The 21,031-nt window shown below is 42.8% G+C and overlaps 1 protein-coding gene across 1 annotated transcript in view; it reads left to right on the plus strand.

The window, feature by feature from the left end:
• Positions 1–19,939, plus strand: part of LIMK1 (LIM domain kinase 1) — a 50,154-nt gene extending 30,215 nt beyond the window's left edge. Inside the window, exons 4-16 of the mRNA XM_070946427.1 lie at positions 607–716; positions 1,765–1,956; positions 2,834–2,939; positions 3,063–3,229; positions 5,201–5,384; positions 7,166–7,252; positions 8,433–8,564; positions 9,791–9,850; positions 10,756–10,821; positions 15,177–15,324; positions 16,138–16,193; positions 17,977–18,134; positions 19,777–19,939. Of these exons, the coding sequence (XP_070802528.1) occupies positions 607–716; positions 1,765–1,956; positions 2,834–2,939; positions 3,063–3,229; positions 5,201–5,384; positions 7,166–7,252; positions 8,433–8,564; positions 9,791–9,850; positions 10,756–10,821; positions 15,177–15,324; positions 16,138–16,193; positions 17,977–18,134; positions 19,777–19,939 (1,629 nt within the window). The remainder of the gene's footprint in view (positions 1–606; positions 717–1,764; positions 1,957–2,833; positions 2,940–3,062; positions 3,230–5,200; positions 5,385–7,165; positions 7,253–8,432; positions 8,565–9,790; positions 9,851–10,755; positions 10,822–15,176; positions 15,325–16,137; positions 16,194–17,976; positions 18,135–19,776) is intronic.
• Positions 19,940–21,031: the final 1,092 nt, after the last annotated feature.

Here is a 21,031-nt window from a genome sequence, read left to right on the forward strand (position 1 = left end):
TTTTATTCTATAAACCACCTGGAGTCTTCAGAAGTCTATGTTGCATTAAAATAGTTAATAAATAAATCAATGTGCTCTATGAACTCAAAATGGATTAATCAGTAACCAGTTAAATCCATTCAAAGAATCTTAGGGCTGGAAGGGACTTTGGAGATCTTCTAGTCCAACCCCCTGTCCAAATCTGGGCAAGTTTGCTTAATTTGTGCAACTTTAATGTTTTGTTAATTAATGAATTACCCAAATATTATTTGATTCAGGAATGATTGTCAATCTGCCTCTTCTTTCCGGTCTCTTCTGCTCTTATGTGAGCCTAGAGTCCCACCTGCATGTCTTTTTTTTTTTGAGATGTGATCCTTTCATCATCCTCCCAATGATTTCCTCAAATCTCTCTCTCTGGCAGTGTGAAGTGCCTGGATCAGAATTTCATTGCCTGAGCCTGCTTATGTTGAATTTCAGGACTGGACAATCTTTAGCCTCTTGCCATTCTTCCTTTGAACAGGAACTCTATGACACTGCTGGATAGTGGGAAGGACCACCCAAAAAATGGTGATTGAGGAGTGTATACTGGAAGGGAGACAAGCTCATGTTTATCTGTTCCTATTCCAGGTGGCTGGAGAACAAAAATATCACCCCGAATGCTTCAGCTGCCTGAACTGCCAGGTGTTCATTGGCGATGGAGACACTTACGCACTGGTGGAACGATCCAAGCTTTACTGGTGAGTGGGAATTTGGCTGAATCAGATGATTAGGATCTTCCCTAATTTTAAATTCACAACAAAGGCCCTGTAAATTAATGGAATGGAATGGAATGGAATGGAATGGAATGGAATGGAATGGAATAGAATAGAATAGAATAGAATAGAATAGAATAGAATAGAATAGAATAGAATAGAATAGAATAGAATAGAATAGAATAGAATAGAAGTGGGAGGAACCTTGGAGGTCTTCTAGTCCAACCCCCTGCTTAGGCAGGAAAACCTACACCACTTCAGACAAATGGTTATCCAACATCTTTTTAAAACTTCCAGTGTTGGAGCATTCACAACTTCTGGAGGCAAGTTGTTCCACTAATTAATTGTTCTAACTGTCAGGAAATTTCTCCTCAGTTCTAAGTTGCTTCTCTCCTTGATTAGTTTCCACCCCTTGCTGCTTGTTCTACCGTCAGGGTGCTTTGGAGAATAGTTTGACTCCCTCTTCTTTGTGGCAGCCCCTGAGATATTGGAAGACTGCTATCATGTCTCCCCTAGTCCTTCTCTTCATTAAACTAGATATACCAGTTCCTGCAACCATTCTTCATATGTTTTAGCCTCCAGTCCCCTAATCATCTTTGTTGCTCTTCTCTGCACTCTTTCTAGAGTCTCAACATCTTTAGATTAAGAACAATCTAAATTAGATTAACAACAAATTAGATTGGACACACATTGGCGGGGGAGGGGAAGAGAGATTTGCTCAGTTTGAAAGTTCTAATAATAATTATAAACAAACTAAACTCAGAAAGAAGGGATAGTAAAGAAAAAAAGAGAATAAAAAGTATGCAGAAAAATAGAAAAGAAAGGAAAAGGGAAGAATGATTATTCTTATTCATTTTTTTTCTTTTTTTCTGTTTCTGGAGGGTTACCTCCTTCAGAGGAGACATATTGGTGTTTCTCAGCAAGCTTTTAAAACATTCTTCAGTCAGTTTCTGGTGGTAGCCTTGGGCTCTTTCATCCTGAGGTTTGGAAATGGATGTCCTAAATTTGTGGTACCTTTTCTTCCATGTTGCAGTGGGCACTGTTATTACCAGATGGTGGTGACACCTGTGATGGATCAGCTGCTTCCAGAATCTCCCGGCACCCGGATTCCACACACTGTCACCCTGGTGTCTATTCCAGCATGTTCCGAAAACAAGCGGGGTTTTTCCGTCTCCATTGACAAGCATGGAGGTTCTGAGCACCCACATACTGTGCGCGTTCGTGAGTGAGTACAGACTGCTAGTCATTAGGAAGTGTTGTTCTTCAGAAATTGTAGCCTTCCATATCAGGCCTCTGGAGTGTTCTGAATGATAGAGGCTATTTACAACAGTTTGGCATTACAAATGTAGATTTTTAACATTTTGACATCTGAGGCATTTCTTTTTTACATCTACCTATTCTGAGTCTTGTTGGCATATATTTTTGGTTGGGGTAGGCTTTAAATAAGGATTGTCATAAACTGACAGATATCAAATATCAGTTACCACTGTATGTTACCAATCAGTCTATAATACAAGTCATACGTTTGCAACCTGTCTATCCAATACCATGAAAATCTCAAGAGTGTTACATGGAAATAACTGTGAAATAAGGAATCACTCAATTATTTGTCAAACGCAATTGTCTACTACTCTTGGTGTCAGATAATTGTATATTTTCAGGGAATATGTGGTGATATCTGATATAATCTAACTATTTGCAGAATATCATGGGAATTAGAGCGTGGAATTCAGAAAAGAAGGGCAACTGACAACGTAAAAATCTGTTTTTATTCTGGAGATGGAACTGTTTAATAGGTTCTGTTCATTTCACAACTCCTTTTCTATATGTGTTGACTGCAATGCCTAGAAGTCTTAAACTGAATGGCTCTTAGGAGTTGCAGTCTCAACACATCTGGAGGACATCTGGCTGAAGAATGTGGGTCTACACCATGTTGATTGATTGTAAGAGGAGGGTGATGGAATCTAAGTGCTTTGATCCCTCTCCTCTAGTTTTCAGAGAAAGCTCTAGCATGCTATCGCTTTCCTGAGGCTTAGTTTGGGAGATATATGCCAGAACAGAGTAACTTAAGCCTCCTTTGCTGCCCCCTTCTGTATTTTTAGATTAGACCCAGACTGCATAAGCCCCGATATGAAGAATTCCATCCATGTCGGTGACCGCATTCTGGAAATCAATGGCACACCAATCCGTCATGTTCCGCTGGATGAGGTGATTTTTTTTTTGTCACTACTGACTCAATCATCCTCTTCTCATTTTTGTTTCCACAATGTGGTCCCGTGCCTGTCAGGATGTATTGCCTCTCTTCTCAGCCTGCCTTCTCTATCTCCACAGATCGATCTTCTGATCCAAGAGACCAGTCGCCTGCTGCAGCTGACCATTGAACACGACCCTCATGAGATCATTGAAAGCAGCCCTCTTTCAGAGCTGCGCAGTCCTCTCCATTCGCCCAGCCACACGCCTTGCCCGGACCCTTCAGCCATTCGCCAGCGCACAGTCATGTAAGGATTGAGTAGAAGATGGCTCTCTGAAGTAGATTCCCCTTCCCTCCTCCGTAGAAAAGTTTTTGCTCTCATGCTGTAGAACTAGAAAATAGTTAGTGCGCTTTTCCCTAGCTTAGTTTATTTATTATTTATTTATTTATGTTATTTGTTCAACTTGTATGCCGCCTTTCTCCGAAGACTCAAGGCGGCTTACCATGCATTTAAAAACCATATATAAAAACATTAAACATTAAAACATTAAAAACAATTAAATCCCATTCACACCATTCATGGCCGGATCACGCCAGATCACAACAGCGAGATCAATGGCCCCAGGCCTGCCGGAAAAGCCAGGTCTTCACCACTTTTCGGAAGGCCAATAGGGTGGGGATGGTCTGGATCTCAGGAGGTAACTGGTTCCAGAGAGCTGGGGCAGCCACAGAGGAGGCCCTCCCCCGGGGGCCCGCCAACCGGCACTGTTTAGCTGACGGGACCCGGAGGAGACCAACTCTAGCGCCCTGAAGCAGGGCTGAAATCCAGCAGGTTCTGACAGGTTCTGGAGAACCGGTAGCGGAAATTTTGAGTAGTTTGGAGAACCAGTAGTGGAAATTTTGAGTAGTTCAGAGAACCGGCAAATACCACCTCTAGCTGGTCCCAGAGTGGGGTGGGAATGGAGATTTTGTAATATCTTTCCCCCAGGAGTGGGGAGGGAATGGGAATTTTGCAGTATCCTTCCCCTGGAGTGGGGTGGAAATGGAGATATTGCAGTATCCTTCCCCTGCCACGCCCACCAAGCCACACCACGCCCACCAAACCATGTCACACCCACAGACCAGAAGTAAAAAAAATTGAATTTCACCACTGCCGTGAAGGTTGTGTCGGGAAAGCACTTAGAGTCCACAAAGTCCCCAGCCAGGTTGGCAGCCTACAAGGTATCAGGTTAGGAAGGCAGCCTTGAAATTATAAATGTAGAGGCAGGCAGAAAATAAGCCCTTACGAGCAGAATCCCTGGCAAACCCAAAGATGGTGCCTTCTTGGTCAACTTCCATTTCTATTTTCCAGTCTCATGCTGGTTTTATTTACACATTGCCCTTTATATATTTACTGAATCAACTTATTTCCTAGGCTAATGCAATACACCAGACTGAAAGGAATTAAACGGACTGGGGGTATATGCCACAAAAAAACCCTACCAAGATTAACTGAATTCAGTGTATTTCTGATACAACTGCTAAGACAACTGGATAAGTGTATTATTTATACACTGTCCCTCTCTGCTTAATAATTTACAGTTCCATCTGTTTGTGAGCAACACACCCTAGGAAATGTGTTTTTCCAAAGTATGTCAGATTCCTCCTTTGCGTGCTTGCATTTTTTAGGATTCTTGAATAAAGATATTTTGAGCAAAGAGAAACTTAACTAAAGATATTTTAAATTTGTGAATTAGTTATATCCTAGCAGAGGTCAACAGATCTCAAGAGTAGAAGAGAATATATAACAGGGGTGTCAAACTTGATTTTATCGTATCAGGGTTGTGTTTGACCTCTGGGGCTGGGATGGGCGTGGCCAGGGTGGGCATGGCCAGCTTGATGTCATTTGTGTTGGGGGCGTGTGTGGTGGCTGAGTGCTCTGCCAGCGAAAACGGGCTCCCGAGCTCCATTTTCAGCTGTGCTGGCCTCCTGCCACCCTCTGTCAGCAAAAACGGAGCTTGGGGGGCCACGTGCAGCCAACAGAGGCACAGATTCTCCTCCTGTGAAAATGGCCATTTTGTAATGTTTTACCAGTGCAAAGAAGGTGAGGGTAAATTGCAAGCTGTGTTGTCTTAATTAAGCTGGAATTAAGGGCAAACGGGAAGTTGTTCAAGATGAAATTCTTCCAGTTTCTCCCTGAACCTAGAAAAATTGAACTGGGGCACCTGGAAATTGGTCTTTTGTGAGAAGAGCATACCCGATGTATACCTGAGAAGAACATTTCTCTTCTTCTGCACAGGAGGAGCTGTAGCATTGATAAGTCACCTTGTTCCAGCTCTCTGGGCTCCCCCTCCTCCCAGAGGAAAGACATTGGCCGCTCAGAATCATTGCGAGTTGTCTCCCGTCTTCATCGCATCTTCCGCCCCTCGGATCTCATTCATGGCGAGGTGTTGGGCAAGGGCTGCTTCGGGCAGGCCATTAAGGTACAGGCATGGTATCAGGACAGGATTTTGTTGGGGATGTAATAAGGATACATTTTGTACAATGCCCTTTACTTACAAAAGTAGTAAACAATGTAAAAGTAGTAGACTGTATCAATATGATTGTGTGACAAAATCTAAAATGTTCAGACAATGATATTCTTTTGAATTACATACCAAGCACTTGGAATGTGGCAACCGGACAATGTAAATGCATTCTCTGTGCCCATACTGTGCCCAAGAGACTGATATTCCGGCACTGGAAAGAGAAACATATACCCCATTTACTCAATGGATGGAGGAATGATTGTATTTGCCACTCATGAGCAGATTGCCTATAGATAGACAAATGTAATCAAATATGAAACTCATTTACACTAAATACAACAGGTTAAAAAAGAATTATATGTACTGTATATATTAGAGATTCATATATATTTGAATAATAATTGCATTGTTTTTCATTAAGTCATGCCCAACTCTTTGCAACCCCATGGACTGCAGCATGCCAGGAATTGTCTCCCGGAGTTTGTATCAATTGATGTTCATTGCATCAATAACACTATCTAATCATCTCATCCTCTATTGCCCCCTTCTCCTTTGGCCTTCAATCTTACCAAACATCAGGATCTTTTCCAATGAGTATTTGAGCTTGAGCTTCAGTATGTGTCCTTCCAAAGAGCAGTCAGGATTGATTTCCTTAATAACTGCATTAGTTAACTATATACTGGTAGTCCATGATTTATATGAGATGCTACAACAGTTGTAAGTATGAGGATAGGTCATAAAAAACTGCTGTTGTAACTTTTAATGCTCGCTAAATGAATGGTTATAAGTTGAAGGCTACCTGTATAGAATTATCATTGTTACTGTTAAAATGGTATACATTACTTTTGCTGTATTTTAGCTCACTTTTTTTAAAAAAAAAAAAAAAATCCCCTTTATGTTTTTTTAAAAATAATGTATATATTTTTAACTTTGTGTTTTTCTTTTCTTTCTTTCTTTTTTTTTGTTGCTATTTTAAAAACAATCAAACAGTAACATTTTAGAAGATGCAGGCATGGTATTTTGTGCCCTTTCTACCAGCTGGATCTAGATTATGGCTCAATCTAGCCAGCCTGTTGCTGAAATTTCTGTGTTGCACAGTCATTGTTCAGTGACTCAGACTCTTACAAAATCTGACTGAGGAGGAGATTGGATTAGCAGATCCATGCGCATAATTGCATTATTTTAGCTTATCCTAGAAAATTGAAAATGAAAATTGGTCTATGCATACACTAAAAACTAGAGTTTTCTAAGGCAGGGGTCTCCAACCTTGGCAACTTTAAGACTTGTGGACTTCAACTCTGGCTGGCTGAGGAATTCTGGGAGCTGAAGTCCACAAGTCTTAAAGTTGCCAAGGTTGGAGAGCCCTGTTCTAAGGTAACCCTCAGTGAGTCTCTCCTCCCTGCCTTTATCTTAGAGAGCATTAGGGCACTCTGGGAATTCTGGGAGTTGAAGTCCACAAGTCTTAAAGTTGCCAAGATTGGAGAGCCCTGTTCTAAGGTAACCCTCAGTGTGCCTCTCCTCCCTGCCTTTATCTTAGAGAACATTAGGGCACTTCTGTGACACTTCTTCAAATTGCATTCCTGTGTTGCACTTGTATTTCGTTTATCAGACCATTGCGGCTCTTCTTCCTGTCCCTCAAGATTATTTTTACTGCCCATTACATCCCTTGTAATTGTATGATTCTAAATGTTTCCTCCTCTAACAAAGCCCTAAATGCCTTCTGCCTTCTTCATCAGGTGACCCACCGGGAGACTGGAGAAGTGATGGCCATGAAGGAACTTATCCGTTTCGATGAGGAGACCCAAAGAACGTTTCTTAAAGAGGTTGGTTACTCCAGCTTAGTCCAGTGGCTAGAGAAGTTTCCTTTCTGTTGATTTCCTTTTAATATCATTTAAGTTTTTGTTTTTTACTCCCCACATCAAATGTTGCCTAATTTAAATCTGTGTCCCTCTTCTTTAAATGTATATGGCAGGGGTGTCAAACTCAAGGCCGGGGGCCGGATCCGGCCTCCAGGGTGCTTAGAAACAGCAAAGGACTGGCCTGTGATGCCTCTGCCAGCAGAAATGGAGCTGGGAAGGGCTGTGAGCGGCCTGCCCAAGCTCCGTTTTCACTGGCAGAGGGTTGCAGGAGGCCATCACAGCCAAAAATGGAGCTTGCGGGGGCTGTGGGCGGCTCTTCTGAGCTCCGTTTTTGTTGACAGGGGGTTGCAGGAAGCCATTGCAGCCAAAAATGGAGCTCGGGATCCCGTTTTCACTGGCAGAGCGCTCGGGCCACCACAGGCACACCCTGGTCCCCCGAGGTCAAGCATAACCCTAATTTGGCCCTCAATGAAATAGAGTTTGACATCCCTGGTATATGGTGATCCCTACTGTTTTGACACTGCAAGCAAGGATTTCTGGTTTAAGTTTCATATGGAGCATATGCTGTTCTATAATATTCTATAAGGCTCAGACGCTGAGCTTGTCGATCGAAAGGTCGGCAGTTCAGCAGTTTGAATCCCTAGTGCCGCGTAATGGGGTGAGCTCCCGTTACTTGTCCCAGCTTCTGCCAACCTAGCAGTTCGAAAGCACGTTAAAAAATGCAAGTAGAAAAATAGGGACCACCTTTGGTGGGAAGGTAACAGCACTCCGTGTGCCTTTGGCATTTAGTCACGTCGGCCACATGACCACGGAGACATCTTCGGACAGTGCTGGCTCTTCGGGTTTGAAACGGAGATGAGCACTGCCCCCTAGAGTCGGGAACGACTAGCACATATGTGTGAGGGGAACCTTTACTTTTAATATTCTATGACAAGCCGTTCCTCCACAATATTTGTCAAAATCTTTCCTTGTGTGATGTCCCCAAAGTTTAGGTAGTTGCTATAGGGCTTACAGAGAAGCAGGTAGTAGCCCAATATTTTACAAAATCGACAATTTTTTTCCTGAGGTTGTATGCAGTTTCCTGTCAACAGCAAGAGATTTTGAGGAATGCAGAATTAGCTGTCTTGTGGTTTTTGTCCCTTAGGTGAAGGTAATGCGCTGCCTGGAACATCCCAATGTGCTGAGGTTCATTGGCGTCCTCTACAAAGACAAGAGGCTGAACTTCATCACAGAGTACATCAAGGGAGGCACCCTTCGTGGGATCATTAAGAGCATGGTGAGGGCATAGAACCTACATCAAATCTAATGTAAGAATATTGAGCATCTGAGCAGGAGGAGGGAGAGCAGCAGAGACAATCTGGCTGGGTTCACACAGCACAGTAAGCCAGGTTAATAAAACACAATAGCTGTATTCATGTAGCATGTTGTAGCCAAGCAGACTGTATTATGACTTAACGTCATGATGTAATTGACACTACATGTTAAAACACCGCTGCCTGAGCACAAACTGAATTCTGGAGCTGGGGTCTCCAACCTTGGCAACTTTAAGACTTGTGGACTTCAACTCCCAGAGTTGAAGTCCACAAGTCATAAAGTTTCCAAGGTTGGAGACCCCTGTTCTAGAGAGTATCAAGTTGCCTACCAAACCCAAAGAGAAATGCAATCCCATTCAGGATCAAAGACTGAACCACTCCACAATCACAAGGCCCATATATCCACCGCCACTCATTTGGCCTTGTCAGATTTAAGGCCTAAGCCTGTTCCTTCTCCACTGTCAAGACCAACTGGACTCATCCGTCTAAAAAGGAAGAGAACAACACTTCCAGTTATGGATCAAGTAGAATCGGGATGGTTGCACTATCTCTCTCCTGGTTCCACCAGATGTCATCATCAAGCATGACCAATATTGTCACAGTACTATTCTCCAGGTCTGAACCAGTGGTGTGTTGTCTCCGGTTCAGACCGGTTCACAAGAATTGATAGTAAAACTGGCGGGAGGCTCTGCCCACCGCCCCGGATGTCATCATCAGTGATCTGCGCATGTGCAGAAGCAAGGCGCGCAATCCCGTTGCGAACCAGTAGTAAAGGTAAGTAGAACCCACCTCTGGTCTAGTTATCAGCGAAGATCTCACAACTGCATGTGTGCAATCTACTAAACTGAGTTAATAATACTCAAGTTTTTGATTTAGAGCAGGGGTCTCCAATCTTGGCAACTTTAAGACTTGTGGACTTCCTCAGCCAGCTTTGCCATAAATATGGCCATGTTGCCCTTGTGGGAGTTGAAGTCCACAAATCTTAAAGTTGCCAAAATTGGAGACCCCTGATTTAGAGTATTGTGCAAACATGATTAATTCAGTAACCAGCTGAAGTTTGTTTTGTGAACATAGTCATGAAAAGGATGCAAAGTCTCTTTCCTGCTACTCTCTCTTTCCTGATAGAAGTGAGAGGTTTCCACCCCAACTTTTCCAAATACTTCACTCACCAGCAACCTTTTTCTTCCAGGATAGTCAGTATCCTTGGAGCCAGCGGGTCAGTTTTGCAAAAGACATCGCTTCAGGGATGGTGAGTGCAAGCATGAATTTGTAGCAGCAGACTGAACCAGTAATTCTGGGGGGGCATCAGGAAAGCATCTTGCAGGAATCATTTTAAAATGTCCTTTCTGTCTTATTCACTAGCCTTTAAAAGTATGTCAGGAAACCAAATGAAGCCTCCATAACTTGAAGCAACATAGGCTTGGTAATAATAACAAAGCATGTTGCTTGTGAGCTTTCCAGAATAACTTACTGGGCAGTCTTGTAAGCACAATGCTAGATTGTGTGGACTTTTCGAATCTGAATCAGTTGGGTTCATTTTTACTTGCTTATGAATAAGGGTGGGTAAAATAGATTTGGTTAAAATAAAAAATACACTCACAATGTTTCCTGTCAAAACAGGTCAGTCACTTGACTAAACTTAATTTTACAAACTTTTTTGCATTAGTCATTAAGTGAATCTGAGGTTGTTAAGCGAATGCTGCTTAACATCAGTAAGCAAACCAATGGTTGATTATGGGTGCAATTTTGCCAAAATCTGGAAGTGCCAGTTTTCGGCAAAACAGTAATAAAATGTAATCATGTGACTCCTGCAAAAGGCTGTAAATATGGCCATGTTGCCAAAGATCTGAAGTTTGGTCATGTGATCATTTGAACTTCAAATCTGGATCATAAGTACAGTAAATCTGTTGTAACTTTGAATGGCTGGTAAGTGACCGGTCATAACTCAAGGACTACCTATATGCTACGATAGGTCAAGTTTCACTTCAAAAATAACAACTCAGCCTCCTATAAAATGGGAACAGTCTTATTATATGTATTAAGAGTATCTAGCAGTGCTGGATAAAGTGAAGTCAGCCATATCCTTTTAAAAAAGAAAAGAATTATGGAAGAATAACAAAATTTCTAACTCTTTTTTCTCGTTTCTTTTTATAGGCTTATCTCCATTCTATGAATATCATTCACAGGGACCTCAATACACATAACTGCCTTGTGCGAGAAGTAAGCTGGCACTGGTTAAATTTTTAATTCATTCATTAATTTAAGTTTTATTTTCATTATTCGGTTTGCTAAGTTTGTTGATTTTTAAAAATTAAATAATTTTAAAAGCAAGGAGAAAATGTTGCTGGTCATATTTTGAGAAAGTAAGTTATGAAGGGTATCCTTAATTTTTAAGAACATCATCTTAAAAACAACAGATGAAGAAAAGGATTATTATAGGGCTTGAATGTTACAATCTCTGATTTGTGAAAATATCTAACATTTGAGGATGCAGGATCGTAGAAACCCGCCTCTGTTATCAAATTGTACTTTGTTCCAAATCTCTGCTTTGTTTCAGATTACTGTGTGAATAGAAAATGAGAACTTGGAACTAGTAGCCAAGTTCAGGTTTGTTCCCTCTATTGTCTCCTACACTTTTAACAAACTAACAGCAGTGGTGAAATCTTACCGGTTCGCACCGGTTTGGGCGAACCGGTAGTGATAAAAGCTACTGGTTGGTCCGAATCCTGCTTTCTAGTGAACCTAAATTGCGCGGCACAGCTGTTACACCCCCCCCCCCCCGCTGTTCTACTTACCTTCCCAAGCCTCCTTTTTCCCAAGCAGCACGTTTGGTGTGTAATGTGCATGTGTGCAGCGTGCATTTAGCGTGCAGTATGCATGCATGCACAGCATGTGTTTGGCATGCACTGCACATGCGCACATACACAGCGTGCATTTGGCATGTACTGTGCATGCACGTGCGCAGCGTGCACTTGGCACACACTGCGCATGCATGGGCAGCAAACCGGTGGCAAACCGGGGAAGATTTCACCACTGATTAACAGGTAGATTTCTCAGGGGCAGGCAGAAGTTAATCCAAGACTGATTTGTGGTTTATCTTCCTGAAAGCTGAAAGAGGGAATTGTACATAAAATTACAGGATCATAGAGTTGGAAGAAAGCATTTAAGCTATTGTTTTTCAACTTTGACAAATTTAAGATGTATGAATTTCAACTCCCAGAATTCCCCAGCCAGTGCCAAGGAGCCAACGTTGAGAAACCCCAATTTAGGCTACTTGGGTTAAATCGGTTAGGCCAGGTGTCAGCAACCTGCGGCTCCAGAGCCACATGTGACTCTTTGGGCCCTCTACTGTGGCTCCCAGTCAGGTGATCCCACCACTAGCTGGCCCCGCCCCTTGCCCTCCCGTCCCAGTCACTCCACCCCTGGCTTGAGAAGATAAGGCCGATGGGGGGGGGATGGAGAAGCTACCGGGGCAGAGACAGAGAGAGGGAGAGAGAGACATAGAGAGATACAGAGGGGGGGAGAGAGGGAGGAGGGAGGGAGCGGGAGAGAGAGAGAGAGAGAGAGAGAGAGAGAGAGAGAGAGAGAGAGAGAGAGAGAGAGAGAGAGAGAGATCAAAAGGGTTTTGTGGTTCCCAGTGTTTTTTAACAACCGGTTCTCTGCCCTAATGGCCGACTGGGTAGGCGTGGCTAGGGGATCATGTGACTGGTGGAAGTGAGTGACATCGAGTTGGCCATGCCCACCCAGGTTTCGTGGCTCCTGGTGTTTTCTTTTCTGTGGGAAACGGGTCCAAATGGCTCTTTGAGTGTTTAAGGTTGCAGATCCCTGGGTTAGGCTATTCAACCCTATTCAGCCTAAATCCCTATCCACTGCTGGAATCCAAATTAAAGTATTTCAGATAATTGGCTGCCCAGTTTTGCTTGAACACATTCAGTAAAGAAAAATCCACTGCTATTTCATTAATTGCTTCCACTATCAAATTGTTCTTAATATTTAAAAAAAACACCACCTTTTTGTAACATTTAAATGAGAACTTGCCCCATCATTCCACTTTCTACATTCTGGAATGATTGTGAACAGCTCTTTACTTTCAGTGTGATATCCATTCAGTACTATTGCATTGCCCCGATTCGGCTTTTCTCAAGGCTAAGTAAAATGGTTGGTTACGTCTAAGATGTGCATGCACTGCTAAATCATCTAAAATTTTAGTGACTTTATGTATGTCACATGCTAAATTTAATGAGATGCAATTGTGGTTAGCTTGGTTGTTATAATTCGGTGGCTTAATATGTTCTGTAAATCCAGCTGGTTGGTTAGTTTATACTGCAATTGTATTCTACAAATTTAGATAATATATTACAGTAATTCAATGATCAGCTTTTGGGAGAATACCATTTAGGTATTTAGTCGAGGTGGCACAGTGGTTAGAGTGCAGCATTGCAGGCTACTTCTGCTGGCTGCCGGCTGCCGGCTGCCTGCAACTTGGCAGATCGAATCTCACCAGGTTCAAGGTTGACTCAGCCTTCCATCCTTCCGAGGTGGGTAAAATGAGGACCCAGGTTGTGGGGGACAATATGCTGACTCTGTAAACCGCTTAGAGAGGGCTGTAAAGCACTGTGAAGCAGTATATAAATCTAAGTGCTATTGCTATTGCTATTGCTATTGCTATTGCTATTGCTATTGCTATTGCTATTGCTATTGCTAGGATATTGCTTATCCTTATTGTAGGAGATGACCAGGCTGAGCCTGAGGGAGGGGTCAAACAAGTCATAAGTCACGAGTCCCACCACGCCCACAAGATATCTAAGTCCAGCCCACCTTGAATGCCTTCTTAATTCCCATTCATTTCCTTGTCCATTAGTAGCTCAGATTTTTGTAGATTTTGCAATATATCTGTATACTCATTTGAACTGCCCGAATCTCCTGATTTCCCCAGCATTTAACACTTGTATCGCCTCACTTCATATCAGGATTTTCAAATTTTACAATACTTTCAGCCCCCTAAAACAGTAATTGTGCAATAATTGTGCAATTACTTGTCTCACAAGTAAAACTAAAAAAAAATCATTGGGGTAGGAATTAGGCAAAATACACGCCATGTATTTTAATAATTATATTATTATCTATCAAACAAAGCAATGATTAATATTTACAGGGTTTTGCATGACATTTCCAGATGTCATTTTGCTTTTTTGGGCTTCAGATTCTCAGGGACTAGTTTTTCTGATAAATAATAACCTGAATTCAGTCTTTTCTGTTAACAAACAATGGATGGTGAAATCTTTAAACATTCAATGCTGTTAGAAAGAAAGTGAGCCACTACAAACTAGAAAGTAATGACAGAAACAGAAGCCTGTTCCAAGAAATTAATGTTTGAAAAAAAGAACTGAAAATAACTCTCTGGACTTCTCACTTTGTTATGTGGAAATGAGAACTGACTATGTAAGGAGAAAAGTTGAAAACAGTAAGAATAGAGAACCAGTAAAACAAAAATAAATGCGTTCAGAAGCATATGGATTGAATGCAATAGTGAATTTCAGTGGAAAAGGAATTTGTTGAGATGGTTTAATCATATAGAGAGAATGAAAAGGATTGAATGGCAAAATGAAAACAGTAGAGGATGAGTGGAAGAGTCAAAAGGATCAGAAAGACACACAGAGAGTTGTGATTGTAGAAAGTATAAATTAGACTTATTTCCCTCTCTTTTTCTCACCTCATTTTTGAAATTCTTTTTGGCTTACCATATGCTGCTCCTTTTCTGAGCTTTGCAAAATTTTGCTTATCAAAAGGGAATAGTGTGATTTGTATGTTTGCAAAAAAAAAACATGTGAAAGTATCAGATATAGCAATATAGCAAAGAATGACAATACTTTCTTGACTTTTATGTACACTGAGTGGATATTTTTAGTGTTACAGCTACTATCCCACAAAACCATTTTCTATTTTGACAGGATGGAAATTTAAAATAGATCAAAATATACTGACATCTACCAACATGGACACTTCTGTAGATATTGCAAAGTCTGTAGATATTCTACTACCTACCGGTATTTCACCAGCGGAGATTCTGGAGACAAATATTTATTAGAAATGCCAAGCCCAACCCTGGAACTCTCTAATATCTGATAATAGTTTATCACACAATCAGTAAATACTAGTTGTTAACATTATGTAACAAGAATAACAAGAATTTTGTCTTTTTCAGTTGAATTAAACCCTCCAATCCATGAAAAAAAAAATAAAGCTTACTTAAAAACTGTAGTGATACTTTTAATGTAATAATAATAGTAGGTAAATTGAGTATAAAATAAGTTCATTTCAAAATAACATTCTATAATTTTTAAAATAATCAGGTTCAGCTGATATTTGTTTTGCTTCAAAAACAAGCCACCTTTGTTTGAAGGTGACAGGGTGAACAACAAAAATTTGTTTTTTGAAATTTGGTATTTATTTCCTCTTTTCTTAAATACTTGTCTTGTCTGCCAACTGCATTAAAGCATTGTAAACTGAAAGTGCTAAATCTACTGGATAATTAAAAGAAAGGGGGGGAAATATTCTTTCTGTCCTTTACACAGAACAAAAGTGTGGTAGTGGCCGATTTTGGCCTTGCTCGGTTGATGGTGGATGAGAAGAACCAGCTAGCAACCCTGAAGAAACCTGACCGAAGGAAACGGTACACCGTGGTGGGCAACCCTTACTGGATGGCTCCTGAGATGATCAATGGTGAGTTGAGCAGGGGAGTTGGGGGTTGGGATCAGGGGTGAAATCCAAAATTTTTCCCTACCGGTTCTGTGGGCGTGGTTTGGTGGGCATGGCAGGGGAAGGATACTGCAAAATCTCCATTCCCACCTCACTCCAGGGGAAGGATATTGCAAAATCTCTATTTCCATCCCACTCTGGGGGCCAGCCAGAGGTGATATTTGCCGGTTCTCAGAACTACTCAAAATTTCCGCTACCGGTTCTCCAGAACTTGTTAGAACCTGCTGGATTTCACCCCTGGTTGGGATAGACCAGAGATGAGGAACGATGGCCTCATTATGACTTGTGGACTTCAACTCCCAGAATTCCTGAGTTCAGAATGGCTGGCTCAGAAATTCTAGGAGTTGAAGTCCACAAGTCATAAAAGGGCCATCATTCCCCATTCTTGGGATAGAGCCTCACCAGATCTGGCTTAATTGTGGTCAGCAACAAGGGAAACAAGGATCATGTTTGGGAAGCTGCCCAGGAAAGCCATCTCTGTGTAATGCGCAGAAGGAATAACTTTGAGGAACAGGAGGATTTTTTCTGGGCACATTGAAACTAAGATAAAATGGGCAGCAAAACAAAGGGACAATTTCCCTTACAGCTACAGTACTTTGGGACAGATTAATATGAGAGCTCATGGGTCCTTAAGGAAGCCATTTTGTGAGAGCTCCCATGAGCTGCTTTACAAATGCTAGATGAACTCACCAGCTCCAAACAATAGTCCACCCCTGGCTAGGATGTCTGGGCCTGATAGCTAAATATGTTCTTTCGTCTTTTGTCATCTTTTTGCAGGGAGAAGTTACGATGAGAAAGTGGATGTCTTCTCTTTTGGCATCATCCTATGTGAGGCAAGTCCCAGGAACATAAAGCATTCAAGGAGGAAGGAAGGGTTGCTAGAGAAATCTAGAGGAACATTTCCAGAAAGCGGTTCTGGCAGATGCCTGATGCCAGCATTCTCTATCCTTGTTATTAATCCTTTAAAGGAAGAGTTATTGAACTTAACCTCATTTTGAGAAGCAAGAGCAAAAAATCAAATGGCAAAAAAGAGGGGAAAGGGATGGTTTTGTTTCTCTTGTTTTGAGTTTTAAACACATCTGCATGCAACACCAAAGGTGATGTGGTTCTCAATAGAAAAAAAAAATAGGAGAGTCTTGGTTATGATCAAGACCCGGTGTGGTATATGGATCAGGGCTACCAAATCTGAGCTGTAAGAATCCAGGCCAGTGTTTTAGATCCTTAGATCCAACTTGATGTATGGACTTCAATTGCCAGAATTCCCCTGGGAGTTGAAATCCACACATTTTAAAGTGGCTAAGTTGGAGAAACACTGATTCAGGTAATCACTAGATGGCAGCAGAGAGATGCAGAACCTTTAAGGACATTTTAGAACTGCCACCTAAGGGTCATCTAGGTGTTTTGCCTGCTTTAGTAAGGGCTAAAGACTAGGACTGCGAAAATTAACTGTCCGTAGCAAAAGCAATTGCTACCCAACACCTAAATTTTAATCATGGGACTGCAATGGTTGAATATGCAAGAGTATTATACATTATACATATGCATGTATAAATCACATTTTTCACAGTGCCGATGTAACTTTGAATGGTTGCTAAACAAATAGTAGTAAGTTGAAAGTATGCTGGTATCTCAGTTGTACAGTGTGGGTTGGGGTGATATTCAGTGGTGAAAACCGAACCAGTTTGCTACTGATTTGCTGGCTGTGCATGCGCACTGCGTGCCAAATGCGTGCTGTGTGTGCATGTGCAGTGCATACCAAATGCGCGCACAAGTGTAGTGCACGCCAAAAGGAGGCTTGGGAAGGTAAGCAGAAGCGAGGGGGGATCAGCTGTGGTGCGCGATTTAGCTTCGCTAGAAAGCAGGATTTCCTGCTTACCCTCCACATTCTCCTTTTGGTGCGCAGTACACACCAAAAGGAGAATGGGAATGGTAAGTAGAACAGCTGGGGGGGAATCAGCTGTGGCGCGTGATTTAGCTTCACTAGAAAGCTAGCTAAACCTCACTGCACAGCTGATCATCGGATCATCGGAAATATCGGTAGCTTTTTTAAACTACCGGTTCAACCAAACCAGTAGCTAACTACCGGTAGCTTTTTAAACTGCCAGTTCAACCGAACCGGTAGCTAACTACCAGTTCGCCTGAACTGGTATCTTTTATCACTAGCGGTTCGCCCAAACCGGAGTGAACTGGTAGCAATTCACCAGTTATTGTGTAATAACTGCTCACATCAAAAAGACACTAATATTTGATAGGTGATGTGAGCTGCAATTTATGAAAGTTTCTGCCTTTCACTATATTTTGTTAGTTGGAAAAGCTGGTCTTTGTGTCTCTGCTGCGGGGGCAGGGCACATGCAGGGGGGCTGTGCACGCATGCACAGGGGGGCTGTGCACGCATGCACAGGGGGGCGTGCGCATGCAGGGGGCCATGCACACATACATGGGGTGGGGCGTATGCATGGGCCCTGCACACGCATTGCATTTGGGGGGATTCGGGGGCACGCACACACGCTTTGGGTACTCGGTCCGGAAAAGATTAGCTATCACTATTCTAGATTGTTAACCAAGCCTAGATCAGTCCAGAGAAACCTGTAACAACTCCATTTTTATTTTGCACAGATCATTGGAAGAGTCAGCGCAGACCCTGATTACTTGCCTCGAACCTTGGATTTTGGCCTCAATGTGCGAGGCTTCCTGGACCGCTACTGTCCTCCCAGTTGTCCTCCCAGCTTCTTTCCTATTGCTGTTTGTTGCTGTGATTTGGATCATGAGAAACGGTGAGCAAGTGGAAACAGACGTGTCAGACCAGAGAGTCAGGGGAGCCCCTAGATATGGGGATGAGAGGATATGTGGCTTGGAGAAAGGGATGAGTCTTCCTCAAGGCAGATGGTCCAGCCTGGGAGGACAAATTAAGCCAGTGCTTCTCAACCTTGGCAGCTTTGAAGATGTGTGGACTTCAACTCCCAGAATTCCCAGCATGCTGCCTGGGGAATTCTGGGAGCTAAAGTCCATATATCTTCAAGTTGCCAAGGTTGAGAAACATTAGGTTAAGGCTTTTCCAACCTTCCAGTAAAATTCAGACTGTGGGAAGTTCAGCTGTTCTTTTGCTTCTCCCACATCCAGTTTTTTTTTCTTTTTCTTTTTCTTTTGCAATTGACCTTCAATCTCACTAGATGAGAGCCAAGGTTGCTTCCAACCTTTACTGTCTCTAGGTCTACATAATGATGGTTTTCAACCTTAGCAACATGAAAATGTGCAGACTTCAACTGCCAGAATTCCCCAGCCAGCAAATAGTAGTCCCACATCTTAAAGTTGCTGAGGTTGAGAAAGGACTAGTATAGAGAACTTGAAGGAAACTCTTCTCCTTCTTATTAGATCCTGATCCCTATCCAGCATTTCCCCTATGTTTACCAGGATTCTTGTCCTCTTTAAATGGCGAGTAGCCAATGCTCATATTTTTGAGGAACTGATTATGTGCCGTCAATATATTTTTGACTCCTGGTGACCATGATTCTTGTCCTCTTTCAGTGGAGAAAAATATGTACCATATTTTTCGGAGTATAAGATGCACCTTTTTCCCTTAAAAAAGAGGGTGAAAATCTGGGTGTGTCTTATACTCAGAATGTAGCCCAGCCCAGCCTCCCAAACTGAGATTTCAGAGGCTGAAAGAAGCCTCTGAAAGAAGCTTCAGGAAAAAAGCCTCCAAACAGAGCTTCAGAAAAAAAGCCTTTTTTTCTGAAGCTCTGTTTCGGAGGCTTTCAGAGGCAGAAAAAAAAAGTTTTTTCTGAAACTGAGCTTCAGAAGCTTCAGAGGCAGAAAAAAAAGCAAGGCACAGAGCTCACAACCAACAAACCTGTTGATAAAATTCACCTCTGGGAACAGCTGATTAGGGGTATTCCGGAAGGCCGATCCACCCACCAATCAGCTTTTTTCTTATTTTCCTCCCCAAAAATTAAGGTGCGTCTTATACTCTGGTGCGTCTTATACTCCGGTGCGTCTTATACTCTGAAAAATACGGTATATTCAATGGAGGGAAACACACAGGCACACACACATGCTGGGAAGTCCATACATTTTCAACCTGCCAAGACTGAAAAATAGTGTGGTGCCTTCAGACTCTGTCTAGGGCCCACTAAGCCAGGGGGTCCCCAACCCTCAGGCCGCAGACTGGCACCAATTCACAGCACACCAAGAACCAGGCTGCGCAAGCGAGCAAAGCCCCATCTGTACATGTACGGGATCCAGGCAACACGCAAAATCACGTCTGCCCAGGTCCGTGGAAAATATGCCCTCCATGGAACTGGTCCCTGTGCCCCAAAGGTTGGGGGGGTTAGGGTGAGGGTGGGTTGCTCTAGGCCATTTGGGGCTTTTAGCCTGATCAAGCAAAACTCCTCACGTTCTTCTGCTTTTTCTCTCCAGGCCTTCCTTCAGTCGGTTGGAGCAGTGGCTGGAAGCTCTCCGCATGCACCTGGCTATGCAACTTCCCCTAAGTCCACAGCTGGAGCAATTGGACCGGGTCTTCTGGGAGACACACCGGCGAGCTGAGAGTGGACTGTGTGCACATGCAGAAGTGTCTGAATGAGTACAGCAGGGGCAGGCAAGCAGCCCCCAGCCTGCATGTCTCTGTATGAGCTGGGCTGAAGAAAAGCTTCTCTTGCCGAGTCCTGCCACCAGCTGCACGCAGCTCACCAGCTAGAGCTGGTTTTTGGAAAAACCACTGGGAGCTGGTTCTCCCTGCTTCCTTCCTTGGGGGATGAGTTCTGTGCCTGGCTTGCACAGAGATGGTCTGGGGCAGCCCGGGTTCTTGTAAATACTCCTTGTGAATACATCCTTCTCCTTGCGCATCCCGCAAAGTGGAGGAGAAGCGACGGATCCTTGACTCTCTCTCCTTGTACGCTTTGTGGTTGCAAAAAGCTTTGCACGCCCCGCTGAGCACATAAGCTTCTGTCATCAGCTGGCAGCTGCTCACAAGCTGGCATTAAGGTGGGGGCTGCTACCCTGTCCCCCAAATACACCTCTACAGATCCTCTTTAAAACCTTTGTCCTATAAAGTGGTGCCTTGGGTTTATATGTGGACTTGCGTACTTGGATTCTGGAGCCCCACTTTGTTGTTCTGCGAATAGGCCACGGGGGTCTATGCGTGTGCTTAGCATGTGCTTAGCCTTTCCGTGGAAGTTGCAAGACTGAGAGATCTGTGCAGATGTTTGGTCTCTGTGCTCCTTGGGATCCAGTGTCTGACTACATTCACACAACATGTTTTGCCCAGTTGGCTGAAGATTGTATTTGCACAACATACTGAACTTATTGCTACTCTTAACCTTGGTTAGGATTTTATTTTTTTATATAGCTTAGCATGTTATGCAAATCCAGCCTGTTTGATTCATTTGAAGTTGATATATTGTGCAAATCCACACACACACACACACAAAATAGCTCAATCCAGTAACCAGGTGAAATCTGTTATGTGAATGTAGCTGTCAATACCCACGTGTGCTGTGTGCATGTTTCACTGTGTGCACACCTTAGCTTCTTCCTTCCTTCTGTTCCAACCATATTCGGCAGAAGTACATAAAGTCCAAGGCTGCTGGATTTTTTTTGGTGAAATTCTATTTCCTAAGCAGGCAGTTTGCCCCAGAGAGAAGCTATAAGGTAGAGCTGAAACAATCTCCTCTTA

The sequence above is a fragment of the Pituophis catenifer genome, unplaced genomic scaffold (genome assembly GCF_029215685.1).
Source record: "Pituophis catenifer annectens isolate HBS135680 unplaced genomic scaffold, rPitCat1.0.hap2 SCAF_1, whole genome shotgun sequence".
NCBI lineage: Eukaryota > Metazoa > Chordata > Lepidosauria > Squamata > Colubridae > Pituophis > Pituophis catenifer.